The sequence below is a fragment of the Schistocerca nitens genome, chromosome 5, assembly GCF_023898315.1.
Source record: "Schistocerca nitens isolate TAMUIC-IGC-003100 chromosome 5, iqSchNite1.1, whole genome shotgun sequence".
NCBI lineage: Eukaryota > Metazoa > Arthropoda > Insecta > Orthoptera > Acrididae > Schistocerca > Schistocerca nitens.
In genome coordinates, this window is record NC_064618.1 from 286196975 (window position 1) to 286215914 (window position 18940).

The 18940-nt window shown below is 34.5% G+C and overlaps 1 protein-coding gene across 1 annotated transcript in view; it reads right to left on the reverse strand.

The window, feature by feature from the left end:
* LOC126260398 (dynein axonemal heavy chain 3-like) overlaps positions 1-18940 on the reverse strand; it is a 177625-nt gene that overhangs the window by 117581 nt on the left and 41104 nt on the right. Inside the window, exons 8-9 of the mRNA XM_049957726.1 lie at positions 13616-13773; positions 6487-6714 (exon numbers count right to left, since the gene is read on the reverse strand). Coding sequence (XP_049813683.1) covers positions 6487-6714; positions 13616-13773 — 386 coding nt within the window. The remainder of the gene's footprint in view (positions 1-6486; positions 6715-13615; positions 13774-18940) is intronic.

Sequence of the window (18940 nt, forward strand, 5' to 3'; positions counted from 1 at the left end):
CTGTTGTTGTCTTATTTTTTATCATAATCTTCTTCAAAGACCATCTGACATGATCACTCAATACACACTTTTGTCCATGTTGTGACTTAGCAGATGATATTTTTCCTCTTCCACTGTACCTTCGATACATTGCATCTTGAAACTTCAAACACTTCAGCTCCCTTGATTATGGAAGCACCTGCCTTATGAGCATGAACAATATGCCCAAGCTTGAATTTACTTAGTTCTAATACAATGCACTCACAAGTACACAGAACTCTGTTCTGACCACAACAGACACTTGTGGACTTCAACCTAGGCTAGCATCTGTATTTATGTTCACAAGCCTGCATTTCTTATTGTCTTTTCATATTTTTGTTCAAATCCTGTTCATAGTCTTTTAATTTGATGTGCACATGTGCGTTCTTCACACCATACTGACCAATATGTCAATTTTTCTCAGTACTGGCTGCAATGAAGAGGCAATTGCTTCAAAATTTGAAACGGACATCTCATATTTATTTCTACTTTACTGGATCCATTTGCAACTAAGTGAGCTTAAAAATTTGCTTCTCACCAGCTTCTTCTTTTTAAATGTGACCTTCCAGAGTAACCTTATTGTTTCATGAAGCAGTCAATTTTGATGAGGTAACTACATGGATAGTTGCCAGTGAATGAACTAACTAAATGGCATGCATCATGATTCTTCAAGGAGTTAGTTTCTTCATTCACTGGCAACTATCCATGTGGTTACCTCATCAAAATTGACTGCCTCATGAAACAATAATGGTTCACCATTTTTCCTTCCTCACCCAATGGTTATTTGTGCTCCTTCAGAATAAGCCTTCCCACTGGAACAAAGTGTCATTAAATGATATTTTCTTAAACCCATTTTTTCTTTTGTTATATGCTTTCTTGGAACGCATTGACTTCATGAAGTTTCAGCCTTTCCACAAGTTCCTGATTATCTTCATTTCCCTCCTGATCTGAGAAACGACAAAATTCCACTTCAGTGTTAGGACCTTCTCTTTCACTTTGTCTTTCATCTTAAACATTTGGAAATGGCAATTCTCCTTCACTGCACAACTCAACAAATTCTTTCCATTCTCTATTGTCAATTAAAAATTTGCCATTCAAAAATTATTTGAATATACTGTCCCCAGATTCCAGTTGTGTTTCATCACTGGAATCCTCCTGTATCAACAGCAATATACCCAAAATGTTTCATCACTGGAATCCTCCTGTATCAACAGCAATATACCCAAAAAGAATGCTTTATTCTGCTGCTATGGCTAATTTAGAACAACTTCTTTGTTTGGATATTTGAATTAAAACTTCACATCCTATCATATGTAAATGTTTCGCACTAGGGTTTCTGCCTCTCCAACAAGTCATAAGGTGTTTTGTTGTTGTTGTGGCTGTTTCAACACTATTTCTCATGTATACCACAGTGTTTATCAGCTCAGCCCAAGAACTATATGACAAATTGCTTCCCAGAAACTGTGACCTTATTGCATCCATTAATTTTCTATTGAAGCATTCAGCTATGCTGATTTTCTGCAGTGTATAAGTATAGTTACTTTTTGGCAAATCCTTTCAGATTCACAGAACTGTGACAATTTTGGTGAACAGAATTCTAATCTGTTGTAAGTGTGGATTTTCTTCAGGTATTTATTGCCTGAAGAACTTGAAATGTCAGTAGTCCCATGAAAACACAAGGAACAAGTCCAAACTGGTAATTTGTTCCTTCAAATTTTGTGATATAGTTTTTGGAAAAAGTTGTTGTGTCAGTTTACCTACCAAACAGTTATCAGACATGTTGATATCACCATTTTAACAGTCTAATCTCAGGACTGCTTCCATTTCTGTTATGTTGTTGATTTTCCTCTACTGATGTGCATAATTTAATGATGCCAAAAGTCCAGTGATTTTGTGTTAAATTCATTATTTCTCAATACATATTTTATTTCTCTGTCATCTGCAAATGACTTAATACATATATAATATAAATGACTGTTCTGCTGAGTTTTAATGAACAGTGTTCCAGATACATCACAGATCTTGCAACCTTCTTTATAGAAAATAGCACTTCTATCACTTTCAGTGACCTTCCTCACAAATAAGGTTGAATGATCTTTCACTAGCACAAGTAGTATATTTTTATCAACCATTTCTTCATTGAAACCTTCACTTTAATTATCTTTGCCCTTACAGTCCTTTTGCCGAAGGGTTTCTGTTTTTGTGCCATCAAGTAAGATAATGATTTCAGCTAAAATATTTTTATCAACTGGTGAAACGAAATTTTAATTTGGGACCATGTGATAAGTTGCCCCAGAATACACATCCACTTATCACTATTCAGTGTAACCGTGCAACACGAGGCACTCATACTAACAGCTCTTTATTTCTATTGCTCTTTTTTGTAACTTCCCACTTTCTGGATATGTGACTGACTTTGTGACAGTTGGAAGAAACAAAAGTACTTTTTTGTTGCTTATTTCTTCATTTGTCCCCAGCCTGCTGTTCCATAAGTGGTGTATTTCTGTACCTTTGCTTACCAGTATCAGCTTGCAAGGACATGCAGAATGTTTATCTTCATTATACATATGACGTATAGCGTTTTCAGCAAGCAGATATCTTTCAATCGTAGAAGACTTGAAATCATTATCTGGCAAATTGCACAAAGCTGGAACTACTGCATCACATTAATCTGTTAGTCTGCAATGGAATAGTCACTGCCAGATCTCCATCTTCAATTTTGTCACCAATGTTTAGTAGAAATTTCTGTCTCTGCCATACTGTGCAAAATTTGTTATCCTGAGAGGGCAAATAATCTCCCTAGTTCTTTCCATATTGATTTTGGATTTGTTAAATTTCATAAATACATTTGATGCTTGACACAGCTTTTGCTAGTACCTTATCTTGACATGATATATATGTCTTTTTATCAACAGCTGATGCATCTTCATCAGATTCCTTCTCATAATGTTCAATTATAGTCTACAAATCAGGATCTATTAGTATTATTTTCATTTGGTATGAACAGGAAGCATAAATCACTCCACTTAGTTTCTCAAAGATGTCATCTGCAAATTTCACTACTTGTATTACTGTTGTTAAAAAGAACACTAAATACTTAGTTGGTATTGGCAGATGTTTCATCCTTGACACATGTAAAAGTTTTAGATTGGCTAACTGACAGCAAAGCAGTTTTCTATTTTTTTTTCTTCTTGTTAGTACTCCTGAGGCCATAAAATTCCTGGAGTAGAATAAAGTGGTCATAATTTACCCACTAATATTTATTGAAAAAAGTTGATACATCAATAAATAGAGAAAACTGAAACATCTTTTTGACATACAAACTTTGATTATGTAAGGATAGTGTAATCGATATCCTTACCAGGAAGCTACAATAGCAGCACGTACTCCCTAGTGAGCCTTAGTCTCCTGACTTTTCTGGTGGACAGAGCACTACTGTGTTGCATCAACTATGAGAGTTAGCAGGAAGCATTCGAGGGCAGTAATGTGATGGACTTTTACGGTGATTATATAATAAAAGAGTTGTGAGCCACCAAAACAAGAAGTTGAATTATAAAGCATTGTAACACACTGAGGGAAATATTTCATCAGAATAGGAATAGTGAAACACCCATGGCTTTTTTGGAGTGCACAAACTTTACAATTTGTCAGTTTTAACAAAGGGATGAGTATGATACAGTTATCTGTGTTTTCCACAGCTTGAAAATGGATAAATCAAATTAAAGGAAGTAATCTTTTACTACAGAGGAATTTTACCATTTTTATCATTAATTTTGTTGTAAATAATTACAGTTATGCCAAGTACATTTAGCAATTTAGTTTTTCTGTGTGATCATGGCTGAAGTAGATCTCTCAACCTATAACCCAACAGACAACCATCAGAATCATCATCAGTCAAATATAATTGAGTCACCTTAGAAAACAGAATGAATAAGCAAGATCTTTTTCATTTGTTTAACTCTCAACATAGAAAGTATGCAAAATTTTAAGATTTGTCTCAGCATAGAAAGTATGCAAAAGTTTAAGATTTGTAAGTCATAAAAATGTAATTTCACAAAGTTAACATTTTATAAAAAGACATATTAAGAAAATACATGAGATATTTCTCTTAAAATCGAATAGAACATTTATTATAGTCAAGCAATGCAATGTCAATGTGGAAAGTACATTACTCTTACCTCATATATTTGTCATATATTTTTTAATGTAGAGTCAAATAACTTTGTAAGAAGTAGAATCACAATAAATATGTATTACTATGAGAATCATTATCATAGTGATTATGTTTCATTCTTCTATTTGGAGAATATATAGCGATACATACAACTCCAGGGGAGTGAGGCATATCCCTATTATCTTCATAACAATTAGCAATACTTGCAACACAAGTAATTTACGTAGTTCAAGAATAATAACATAAAATAATATATCTCTTATAAATGTGAAGAAATTGTCTGATGCTTGTTTTATTTTTGTTTTTTTGTTGTTGTGCATGTGTGTGTGTGTGTGTGTGTGTGTGTGTGTGTGTGTGTGTGTGTGTGTTTGGGTGTGTGAGGTGAGCTATATTGAGAAAAAAACATGTGTCTTCAGCATGGAATGCCAGTCACAGTGACATAGTGAGAGGAAGTACATGCTCAGACATGACAATAAGTATTCTATGGATCACCATCCTGCCCTGGAGATGCACAGACTTTCCAAGAACTCATACAACAACAAGGGGTAGATGTTAAAATGGAAGATAGATGATCTTTTGAAATTATATTAATATTGTTTGCAGAAGACTTAATGTATCCAATTAGTATGAGTCATCAATAATCTAAATCTTAGGAAAATATAGAGCATTGTAAGTTGCAAAGGAAGTGGGAAGCTTCTTCCATAAAATGTGGTGTAAATGAGATAACTTTTTTCTTATTTGAAAGAAATATTACAGCTTTGGTGATGACGTCTCAGAGCTCAATGTGGAAAATACACTGTCAAGCTACTGCTATACAGGTATAACAACAACCCCACATTCGAAGAAAGAGCAACACCATATGCATTGTAAGCATTTTTATATCATGTCATATCTTTATTCTGCAGTTTATATGGCTTATTTTTCATTTTTATATGTTTTGGGTGGTGCTGAATAGCAGATGAAGGAAGACAGCCAGTACATGCACAGAATGTGTGGGTATCTGGTACCTGGCTGTCTGAAACAATGGTCTAACAGCAAGAGGGCTTCCAAGGCATGGGTGTTGCACAGTTTGTCAATTCACTCTACATTCTGGTAATTTCAAACTGATATATTGAATTTATATTCCATGTTTTTGTATATTAACCCCTTAACATAAAATCATGAGTAATCACATTTTTATAATTTTGACAGAAAATTAAACTCCATAGTATACTTGGACAACTCAAGAAAAGAGCTTTGAAAACATAAAATCCTGATTATATTCATTTTAGCACTGATAATTACGTGTTCAACTACTAGAGAGCACCTAGTACTACATTTGTAGACTAGATGTCAGGATTTTGTTGAGGTGGTTGCCACTAGATATCATCTTTACTTTGTATAGCTTTGGATACTCAACAAAAAAAAAACCTTTCAAAATCTCTTTTATATTGTTGTTTAGGCAATGCTTTCAAAGGATTACTATAGTGATCCTGAGTTTTATAATGAATTTAGCAGCCCAGAAAGTGAAGAATGTTATGTACATTCATTGGAGACAGAAAGTGATGGTAGTTTGTCATTTCAGTGACAAGTGCTCACCAGTGGTACAAGATTAATACATCCTCTGTGCTTCAGCCAACTGCTCCAAGATTTATATTCACAGGAAACCATTGTGAAATACATTTTTAGACCTCATAGCTACACCAAAACTAAACACTGAGTTCAAGTCTCAGGTTATTATAGTCAAAGTCCAGTACAAGAGTATACTTGAGATTTCATTATTGGTGATTTTCAAAATTTTTTAACCCATTGTTTTCAGCGTTATAAGCCATCTTTATAGGTCTATATGCAATGTCATTCATTATAGGATGCTTTTATTTAATAAAAAATATTATTTTTTGAACATAATTTGAACAAAAAAATTGTGAAGTTAAGGGGTTAAATGTGGATATAATTTAAAGAGAAACATTAATGGGGTAATATTTGACTGTCACTAAAACATTCCTTATTTCTCGTTTAGTACAGAATTATTGTCGCTGAATAACAAGATCACCTTTTGCTGCATTTTAAACTGCTTGTGTAATACCTCGAACACAAAAATAATCTGCAATGAACATCAGCAAATAGCAGAACCCTAAGTAACCTTTTACAAAATTATGAAAGTTGTTTATTTTTCAGGTGGTTGATGTTGCTGAAAATATGGCACTATAATAATAAACTGAAATAATACAATGGAGCAAATTACATGCATATTTTTCCTAACATAAACTGCTCAATAACAGCTCTTACGATATATTAAAAATTGTAATTATTACCTTGGAAACACGCTCATATACGTCAATTGCAGTCACCCACAGACATATTGCTTCAGCAGCCTTTGATGCTTTTGCTATAGTTTGAGCATTAAACTCTGGTTTTTTTATTTCAGCTCGAACTTTCTTCATAATGGCAGGAGGTATGTTGTCTTTGTCAAATGTTTTAAGGTTGAACAGAAAGCGGAAATCTGCAAGAAGCTTTTTAGCTGGTCCCCAGTAGTCATTTGACTGCAAAAAAAAAACAGATTCAGTGAAAGTGAAAGTTGCATAGTGAAATGTTCAGATATTTAAAAAAAAAAAGAAACATGAGACTAACTGTACTTTTCAACAAAGTTCTTAACTTTTTCCATACCAGTATTCAAAATTAATTTTTCTGTATATGTCACAGCATTCTTACAGTTAATTTACATAAAAAGTTTCTCTAGATTAATTTATTCCATTCAGGAACAATTTGTTATTTTTATAAAAAGACACAGTAAGATAATACATGAGGCATTTCACTTAAAATTCAATAGAACTTTTTTAATTATATGAATTTTTGCTATGCAAGGAATCGTAATACTGAAGAGAGTATATGGGTATACTGATTGTAGTTTTCTTTTGTTTTGAAGATTTAAAATAGTACTAGGCAATATATTTGCTCATTTGATACATGCATTAGTGAAGTGGCCACATAGAATTCTCACCTGTTTTCATTAATTTACTACACTGCTAGCCATTAAAATAGCAAGACTGTGAAGGCAGCATGAACCAAAGAACAAATTGGTATGAAGTGTACTACATGTTTGGATATGCAAACCATTAACATTTTAGCACAACTGCATGATGTAGTTAGGAGCAATGCCATTTACATTCTGCATATAAGCAAAGATTATACAGTAGTTTTCCCATTCAGAAATTGAAACTGAATGTTGGATACTTGTGAGAAGACAATGTTATACTGCCTGCAAAAGAACAAATATCTACCAGCATATGTCAAAATTCAACAGCAGCAGTATCATCAGCTGTTGAAGCTGTGGTTTATTGTTCTGTGATATAACTGCTTGCATTTATCAGGATCCCAAGACTATTAAATCAGTATGAAACTGATAGGTTCAAAAGGGTCATATTCAGTGTCATGCACAGGATTTTAGTAGCCCACACAACTAGCATATGAGAGGACAGATATATTGTTCACTCAGCTATGCTGAATTGTACAGACACATCATGTATTTTGGGTCAGAAAATGAGCTTTTTTGCAGCAAGTCAAGTACTATCACAAACAGTATGATGATGTTTAGAGCACCACAGACCATTAACATGAGGCTACAATAGTGGCTTCCATTTATGTGGCAGCAAATAGAGGAATGCATTACCAGTCTACATCAATATTTGAAAACTTTTCCCAGAATACAGTTAAGAATCCTTATCATTACAATTCCTTCTTCTGATTGGTGGTCCCCATCTACAGACAGATTTAAGTCTATTACATTCTGTTAATGTCCTATGGAGAGAATAATGACGACAAAAAATACAAAATCTGAGACAAAAAAAGTGAGGTTACTGTATCATTTCACTGTCTGATTCACTCATCCAATTAAGCTTAGGAGCATGTCAGAGTAATCAGCTGCTTGCGTAGTTGTAAATGTACTGCTTGTGTAATTTAAATGTACTACTAATTGTCATGTAATAGGCAGCCAAAAGCTACACTTCTCTTTTGTCAAATGATTTGATGGCAAACACTGTACGATCTTATATAAATTGGATCTCCTCATTTCTTATTCTCCTTTTGTTTTATTGCATGTGTAATTATGAACAGTACTACATGCAAGTGTTCTGTGGTTTGAAACCAGAGGAACAACGGGAGTGTACATCCAAATGCATCAGTATTACAAAAAACATTACTTTTATTATTATCACTTTATTTGTGAGATACGGTCTCCCTTACCAATTAATAACTCTAAAGTCTTATTTTAGCACCTTGTTTTACATTTGCTGTCCACCACGTCTGTCTATCTAATGCACTAATGTCCTTGAGCATTGCTGATGTCTGAGTTCATTCCCAGCTGTTACTGAGAGAATGCTGTACTATTATTAGCATAAGCAATTTGTGTGAAGCAACTCACAAGCTACATTACGTCAAGTGGAGGTAAGCCCATGCATAGCTGTATTCATCCAAATGATCCAGACTTTGAGTCTGTAATGCAATTGTGGCTACATCAAGCAAGTGAGGAAAACTTCTGCCTGGAGGTATGTGAAAAATAAGAAAAAAAGGAAAAGAAAAACAGGTTCACATTGTCTTGAGTGCCTTTTGTTAAAGGAAGCAGGACACAAAAACACAATACTGTTTTTCAGTCACCTGGTATAAAAGATCAAGCATGAACACCAGAACATTCAACTGAATCTGAAATCTGAGGTAGTATGGAACTTTTCACCCCCCCCCCCCCCCTGCCCACCTTTCACCCAGGAGAAATGCTACAAGAAATAGTAGCCTGGACTGACATGAAAATGGAAACTGAAAGACAAAAATATAAATTTCCATACTGATATACATGACATAGACATAACAGAGCTCTGCGCTTTGCTGGGTTTTTTATTGTATTCTGCAGCTTTCAATTAGAATCATGAGCATTCTGGTAGAGATATTTTTGTGTGTTATGAGCAACATCAGTTCAATATACTTCTTTCAGTGGTACACTTTGAAAGTGCTACTACCAGAAGAGAGAGAAAGAAAACAGATCCTACAGCTGCAATTTCAGAATTGTTTTTGAAGTTAGTGCATAACTGCAAAGCTGCATACATCGTTTGTACCTCATCTTGTGTTGATGAGAAGCTCATAGGCTTCCATGGTTGCTGCAAGTTCAAATTATACATGCCTTAGAAACACATAAAATATGGCATAAAACTGATGTTAGAAATGTATATTTCCTGAATGTATGCAGGCAAAAATTCAGATGGAGGTATGCTTTCAGAAGAAGAACAAAAGTTCTCAGAACCAACACAATCTTTAATATGCTTACTGAAACCTATACAAGGAACAATAATACAAGGAACATAATGATGGCCAAAGGGCTGACTTATGTTGCGACAATGGGGAAAAACAAGAGAGAGACACCCAGTGAATTCCTCCCCAGTAAAATCAGAGAATTTGGTTCCTGTCTATCTGGATTTACAAAAGATAAGACTCTTGGTTTGTATATGGCAAAAAAGAACAAGGCAGTGATGACAGAATTTGATAACCTCAGCAAGAGGGGAGTAAATTCTCTGCATGAGAAATGCACCAAATATGATAGTAGTCAGTATACCAGGCAATGGCCAATGGCAATTTTTACCAGATCCTGAACATCAATGCTGTCAGTTCCTATGTAGCATACTTCTCGTTCTAACATAACCAACAGATGAACAGGTTTGATTACATGAAGAACTTGGTCAAAGCTCTCATCATATCTTAACTAGAAAGAAGACTGAATGAGATGAAAATAAATTGTGAACTCTGGACATGTATTCAAAGAGTCCTGGTGGTGTCAGAAGAGGTGGTTGCTTACACAGTAGAAGAAATGCTTGAAAAGAGGGTAACCTGCTCCTTGTGTGAACGTCATAAGAAGAGGAATGCATCTGATATTTGTTTTCTGTGTAAAAGTCCAGTGTGTCTTGAATGCACTAGAAAACTTTGCTAACAATGTGCAGAGCAGTTTTAAAGAGCAAGCAGTTTTCCTTGTTGCAAAAATATCTATTCTTCTGTACACAGAATAATTGTATTTTTTCTTTGAGTTGTTTGCTATACATACTGAGAAGTAAAATTTCATGTTTTCTTTTTTGTAACAGAATGATAGCTGTGAATATTACACACATGGGTTTTTCTTTTCTTATTTAAAAAACATGGCCATTGTGCATCTTTAGCAACAAATATTTGCAATATTGCAAAATTGTAAAAAAGAAAAAAAAACAGAATACATTATCTCTCATTCAGTTTTTAATAGTTTACTTGCACATATTCATTTCTAAATATGCAATCAATTGCTTATATTTTTAGTAATCACTTAGTGCAAAAGGTTGGAAGCAATGTTAGCAATTTTATCTTAATGTTTTAACTTGAATTATGGCAAATTGTATAAAGCATACATACATAGAGTTTACTCAATGTATAGCATATTATTCTATACAATCAATGAATATAATCAGTGTTTGAAAATATGATGTAATTGTATAGACAAAAAATCTACTCAGCAAGTGGCGGCAGCAGAAAACACATATAAAGATATTGAAATTTGCAAGCTTTGAGAGCCAGTGGCTCCTTCTCCTGGCAGAAGCATTAACTCCTAAACAATTAGTCTTTCCTTCTCATACCACCTGGTAAGTCTCCCCTAACCTAATGTTCCGGAAGCATTTTCAGATTCTGTTCCCATTTCCTCACCAGTTCTTTTCCTTCACCCCTCTCTCTTATCGTTCAACCCTTCTGCCAGAAGAGCCAGTGGCTCTTAAAGCTTGCAGATTTCAGTATGTTTATACGTGTGTTCTCCTGCCAGCACTTGGTGAGTAGTTTTTTATTTTTTTTTTTATTTTTTTATCCAGTTAAAATATTCTGTACAATCAAGATATCAGAATTGAGATTTCTATAAACCTGAGGAGAAAAATAAAGCAAAATGGAGTTGTACACCTCACCTCACAAACTATGTCACAAGTTAAGTGCTGTTGTTGTTGTTGTTGTTATCATTATTATTTCTTTCCTTTCTCAGACATTATGTCTGGTTAAAAATGGAAAGTGACGCAGACCTTGATCAAGCGTGACTTCCTTTTAACTGTACAGCTATTACTATTATTATTATTATACCTCTCTGGAAATGGTACATTGGCTTGCTAAAACATGACTATGATGATGCATGGTGAACAGCATGGTGCTGCACATGCATAACAGCAACAATACTCAAAGCACCTATCTTATAAAGGAGTTCAGCTGCTTTTTCCCCTGGAATCAGTATAATTTATTACTCACCCCCTGAAAAGTAGTATTTGGACAGATTTCGATGAATTTAATATAAGGAGCAAGGAATTTAATCTCATTGCCTCCAAATAGAGGTTTCATCAATTTGTGTCCCTTTTTCTGCAGTTTGAATAAACATTAAGTAACAATTGGCAGTATACTTCCAAATTTTAAGGAACTTTAATGCAATATCCCTATATTGTGAAACACTTTATAACACTTGTTTCCTTAGTGCTGTGATTAACACTTTTATAAACACAGTTACAGATACATTTGTACCTAGAGGCAGTACAAAGAAATTTTAATATTTGTCTTCAAACAAGACAGAAATGTCCAGGCATAATTTTCAGTGAACTTATGGTTGACAGTATCCAGGCATGACGCCCATGGAGCTGAGGTAATGGCCCACAGAGAGTTTAGCAGATCCTTCATATCTACTGGTTAGACATGTTCTATCTCAATAACTCTTATTTAGTTTCTAATCATTTACAACAACCCTGAATCTTATATCACTCTTCTTTCTTCACTATTGTGAGATGTTTATTATAAAAATTTAGAGTACGCTCAATCTCCCAGCCTCAGAGCAAGATAATTGCATTTTGAAATTAACAGTAGCAATCATTTTACACAGTCTGTAAATAGTCAATATAAGAAATGGAAATCATAGTGAGACCCAGTAAAACTGTGGCATATTGTACTTCCAGTCCTGCATGACAATGACTTTAAGCCTATGTGTAACAATTGTTATAACAGCAAACTAACTTCTATGATTTTACAACACATCAAAGAGCTGAATAAATAGCAATTTAATTGAAAGAATAACAAATAAATAAAAACTATGTTTCTAGGCTAAGACTTACTAAAATCATGCCCTGAAGTGAGGTCCACTCTATTCTACACTATGCCCAACACAGCTAGAATAGCTTTTCATTGCTATCTCATTCTCTGCATTGTTGTTGTCAGACCCTGTGCACCTTCTACACCTATTTCCCTACCCTATGGCTCCTATCCCTGTGACTGTCCCTGCTGTAAGATTTACCCTGTGCACCCTTCTACCACCACCTATACCAGCCTTGTTGCCATCCCAATCTCTGCATTATTGTTTTCAGACCCTGTGCATCTTTACACCCATTTCCCTACCCTATGGCTCCTACCACTGTGACTGTCCCTGCTATAAGACTAACCCTGTGCACCCTCCTACCAGCACCTGCACCAGTCCTATAAGAGGCAAAACATTTACTGTTGAAAGAAGATCCACCTGTGCAACAATACATGCTACATATAGCTGTTATGTAAACACATGAACACGAAAAAGTTATTTATTAGGATGAATGGCCATAGGTGGAGGTGCATAGTGGCAGCACGCAATATCCTGTTCAGAACATTCTCTACAACATGACAGTTGTGAACTCGGTGCCTATTTCACAACATGTGCCATCAGGATTCTTCCCACAAACACCAGTTTTGAGAACTATGCAGGTGGAACTAAATTACAGCATGTCCTTGGTTCTTTCCACCAATCTTGCCTTAATTTACATTAATTTCTTCAGTATCAGAATTTATTCACAATGACTATACCTATCTTCACTCACTTCTGGTTTTCTATACCTTTCAATTTTTGACCTGTCAGTTCCCCTCCTGCCACCTCTATCACATGCATTGCACTTGGCTTTCTACTCCTATTAAAGAGTGTATGATATTTTGTCAGTAATCTCTGTCTTGCATATTACCCTATCTTCCATCTCACATGGTGCAGTCTCCAACAATCAGTCGTTCCTTCTTGTCCTGTCTGGTAAGTCTCATGTGACATGAGGATCTGGGCAACTTTTCCATCTCTCCTCATTTCCTACACTTTGCCAGATATTTTCCTTCTCCCCTCTTCCGTTCCCTTCACACCTTCTGCCAGAACAAGAATCCACTGGCTCCAGAAACTTACAAATTTTAATATCTTCATATGTGTGTTCTCCAGCTGCCACTTGGTGAGTAGGTTTTTTTATCAATCCAATTACATTATGTTTTCAAAAGCTGCTTATTTTTGTTAATAAACTAATTACTAAAAATATAGAAATCAGATCATTATGATTTCAATGAGTAATATGTGCACAATAATAGTGTAAGTAGAAATAGCAAGGAAAGTCATCATATTAATAGATTTTTGCAGTGACATACTTTCTTTCCAGAGGCTGGATCAGTAATTCTGTCAGGTTTCACATCTTTCAATAGACAAACTGCAGTCATGACCACTCTTACTCCATCTGGGGGTTGCTTCATTCCCTTCAGATTTGTCATGTCAGATGGTTTTAGTGCACTCAATTTTTCATTTGCATCTGGAAACAATATAGGATTAGTAACAACTGCACAAACATACAGAGAAGTAAGGAAGCAGTTGCACAAAATTATCTTCAGCAGGCAATATCTTCCATATAAAATATGGTAGCCAAAAATATATATGCTGCCATCATTATGACAGCTAGAAAATTAAATATACTTCTGTTCATTTGCGTGTTTGAAATGATAGAACATATTGCTTACCTATTTTCCAAATTAAGTTTCATCTCCACTATATTGGCTGTTCTGGTTATTTAATGGCTAGTATTTTGTTGGATACATTATAAGAGATATTGTCACTTTTTTAGAACAAAGTGAATTATCTGAAAAGCTGTAAAGATTATTTGTATAAGAGTTATTTAGACAGGATATACTAGTCCCATAGAGTGTCATTCTATCAGAGCAAAATATCTTTATGTTGCTCCACATTGTGGCAGCAATAAGCATGTGTGATATTCTGTTATTTGTACAATAGCTCCTCACAGAGAAGGGGTCTCTGAGGTGGAGTAGGATGCTGTTCCCAACCTTGTGTTTTCTTTTCATGGTATGTCCCCCTCCATTCTTCTTTTTATGACACTTTGAGTTGAAATTTATGGCTCCATCTCTCCTTACCTATGTCAACATTACATAAACTCTTCTCAAATTTATGTTTGCTGTTTTGTTAAGACTATCTAACAACTCTTAAGGGTACAGTGTGTGAATGGAATTAAATATAACACTAACCCAAAAGAAACTATATTAGGACCATACTCTTAATTTGTAAATTTGTGTTATTGATGAGATTACCTTAAAGAGGTATATTATAACTTTAAAAATCTATTTTAAGAGTAAAAGTAATAATTTAATGAAAGTTGCATAATTCAAATTTCATAAATGAAAATTCTGTCAGCTTCACTAATGTGTGTTGTGAAAGTAGATGAGTGGGGTTAATTTGTCTTTTGATGTTCATTAGTCATAATTCATTAAAAAGAATTATTGATATTATATTAATGATGAATGATATTAGGAAATACTGTTTGCCCTGTATTTTTATAGAAATTGCAAGGTCTTGGTATGGTTTGTAGTAAAAATTTGTAAAACTAGGTGTTTTGAAGTAATTAAGTAGAATGTAAATCTGATGTCAAATTTGTAATTAAATAGAAAATTATTGCTATCATCTGACACTGATGTATTTTATAATAATAATGTATAATTATGTCAACTGGAGCATTTATCACCATAAATTATTTAAGCTGCCACTTAACCAATGTCCAGGCCAATATCTATCCATCAGTTGTATGAGTTAGTCTGTAGTACAGCTCAGAGAGTACTAATAAATGAGTCTGTGGTAAGAGACAGTCAGTTTGTAAATAGTATAGTCGTCAGGTTAATTCATTGATCATCTGGCTACTTCTGACATGCTTGCCACATGCCAAGCTGAGTGCTATGTCATTAGTAGCTAACGCATCTACCTACACTACGTAACCTTGGGTCTGGGTTAACTGAGTGGCCTACTTTGGCCTATGTAACATATTTCTGGAGTATTTCTTGTGATGCTTCATTCTGTCAGTCTCAGATTTGTCTCCATCGAGATAGTTAATAGTCCTGAATACAGAATTAGTAAGAAACTTAACAGTCTAATAAAAAATTTAAAAAATATTACAGTTTTGAAACAGACTATACAGTTAAAAATGCCACTGATGTAGCTACCCAGACTAAAGCTGTACCTATACCTATAGAAACAAAATTTGTCTCCTGTGATCTAGTCAATCTATTCCCTAACATGCTGATAATTGAAACCATTGACATTTTAAAAAACGATGACCTTAAACACAAAAAATTGGAATGGCTGACACTGATGAAATTGTTGAGTTGCTGCATTTGATCTCATTTTTCGTAAATCACATACAAAAACATATCTTCTAAAAAAAATTTTATATGACTAGTAAGATTTAATATTAGAAGAGGTATGTAGATGATACTCTGGTTCTCTTTAATAACACAGTTGCTGAAATCGAAAGCATACTTTCACAATTTAAAAATGTACATCCAAAAATTGTTTTCACTATGGAATATTAATTTTTTAAATTTGGTGATAAGAAATGATAACGACAGCCACAAATTTGGAATGTTTTGGAATAGAACCTGGACTGATGTCATAAGCCACAGCATTTTTTACCACTCAGAAATGCATAAGAAAACCTTTTTTCATGACATGACCAATAGAATCATTAAACAGCCATTAGAAGAAAACAAAATTACCAAGCAGTTATGTATACTGAAACATGTAGCAAGAAATAATAGGTATAACAGGTGCCACTTGGTGAGTAGATATTTTATCTGCCCAGTTACATTATTTGATACTACTATGGCAGAAAAAATGTATGCTACAAGATGACACAACAAAAGTAACAATACGGATAAAGAAATAACACTACCAACAAAAGCAGAATCAGAAAAAAAAAATACAGTCAGAAAAAAAGAAATACATTGCTTTACCTTAACATGGTGCCATATCAGACAGAACAGCTGATAATTTCTGTAAAACTAATGTACAAATCGGGTTCCACATAAACAATAAAGTAGGGGTATCAGTCAGACACATCTCCCACAAAACAAAACCATTTACACAATCAGGAGTCTAAAAATAAAAAATAAATAAAAAAAAATAAATTAAAAAATGTGATGAATGTGACAATTTTGATGTGGGGCAAACTGATTTCTCCATCCAGTTTGGACAGCAAACAAAAATAAATGAGAGCTGCAAATCTTCATTTAGTGCAAAATCTATGAAACTGCAATCATAATACCAGCTGCATCTAGAATTTACATTTACATAGAGTATGGAAAGGCAGATTAATGGAGATTCCAGAAGAAATTGAAATTTATAGCTTCTTCAATGAACAACCACAATACATAATGAATGAATAGACCTCAAAAACAAAAATTTTGTTGATTGTTTTAGACACTTACTCTAATGTTCTGTAGATGCATACTTGTAGTGTCAGCCTTTCATAATATATCCAATCCACTGCAGTACATGAAATGGAATATTGACTAATATCACTGATTTGTCATTCTCTGGTGTGCATGTTATATTGTTATCTCTGTCTAACATAATCTTATAATTCAAAATCTTGAAAGTACAAGGGTTGGAACTTAAATAGTGGCAACTATTTATTCACAGCCAGTACAAAAGAGTTACATGTTTGCACCTGTTACTGTCCTTCAAAGTAGTCACCAACATTGTGTAGAACCCATTGCCAGTGATGTGGAAGGTGTAGTATACCATTATCAGAGCCTGTTATGTTGATGGTGTGAAAGTAGCGGTCTAAAGTTATGGTGATTCTCATGTACGACTGTGATGGCATTATCCTAACACATTACATTCCTCCATGGCAGGCCATCAGTGCACAGTATTATTGTTCATTTTTGGAGCATCACCTTCGACCAGCTTTGCAAAAGAAGCAGGGACACTTTCTGCACAACCCTCCCATCATTTTGCATGACAATGCACGGCCCCATACAGCGCAAGCTGTGGCTGCTCTGTTCAGTCGATTGGACTGGGAAGTACTGTACCATCCACCATACTCCCCAGACTTAAGTCCTTGTCACTTTGATTTGATTCCAAATATGAAGGACCAACTTCGGGGCATTTCCTTCAGAACTGTTCCAGAGATCCGACACGCATTAGATGGCTCCATTCGCACCATCAACAAAACAAGCTTTGCTAATGGTATACTATGCCTTCCACATCCCTGGCAACGGGTTCTACACAATGCTGGTAACTACTTTGAAGAACAGTAACAGGTGCAAACATGTAACTCTTTTGTATCGGTTGTGAATAAATAGTTGCCACTATTTAAGTTCCTACCCTCGTATATGAAGTCAACAAACACAGAATTGGTTGCTCATACTTTTAATTCCAGTTTACATTATTGTCATTACATTGTATAATTTTGTGTAGGTGTTTGAAAATGGCTTACACAAAAATTTCAATCATAAAAGAAAACACTTACAGCTGAAAGCAAGATGACATCATTTAAAAGATTTGTAGTAGCTGTGCACCCATGTTAAAAGAAAATAATAATTCAAAATGTTCATCCTTTCTGGGTGTTTTCTGGCACAATAATTCATCCACACACCGCCATGGAGGACCAGGTTTGTGCCATCCTGGACAGTTTATGGAATTGTATGAAAATGGTATATTTTGCGTGCAGCTGCATAATGAAATTTGGAAGGCAATGGAAATCAAAATGTATGAATATTTTTTGTTGATATATCATAGCAGATGATTATTTATTATATTTGTCTGTCTATTGCAATGTACTTTGTATTTTTACTCTTGTGTACTCAGTAAACAAAGTAGACATCACAACGCTTCTAAAATCTACACAGTAATGAAAAGTAGCTCAGTGAAATTATGATGTCAGTGGCAGTGCTGCAAAATGGCTTGAGTCTTACGTAACTAACCAGAAAAAAGGCTGTTGTTGGGAAAAAAAAAAGGAGTCAGTCTTCATATGACTGGGAGTTAATCACGTGTGGTGCTAATTACATGTGGTTTTCATGTTGGGTCCATTGCTCTTTCTTGTGTACATTAGTGACCTCTCACCTGTTACATCACCAGAAGCTAAATTTGTTTTGTTTGCAGATGATGCAAACACTGCAATAAGAAGCAAGTCAAGTACAGATTTAGAAATGGCTGCTAATCAAATTTTCAGTGACATTAATAAATTGTTTAAAGCTAATTAACTGTCATTAAACTTTGAAAAGACCCACTATATGCAGTTAAGAACCTGTAAGAAATTTCCTTCCAGCATGTGTATAACATATGAAGACATGCAGATCGAAGAGATTGACAGAGTTAAATTTCTGGGATTACCACTCGATAATAAATTCAGTTGGGAAGGGCAAACCACAGAATTGCTGAAGCACCTAAACAAGTCTGTATTTGCAGTGAGAATGATGTCATATGTAGGAGATACAAATATTAAAAAACTTGCATATTTTGGTTACTTTTGTTCTATTATGACATACAGGATCATATTCTGGGATAACTCATCAAATGAAGCAAAAGTTTTTAGCATGCAAAAGGGTGTAATAAGAATCATTTGGGGTATAAATTCAAGAACATTTTGTTGAAACCTTTTCAAGGAACTTTGTAGTCTAAACATTGTTTCTCAGTAT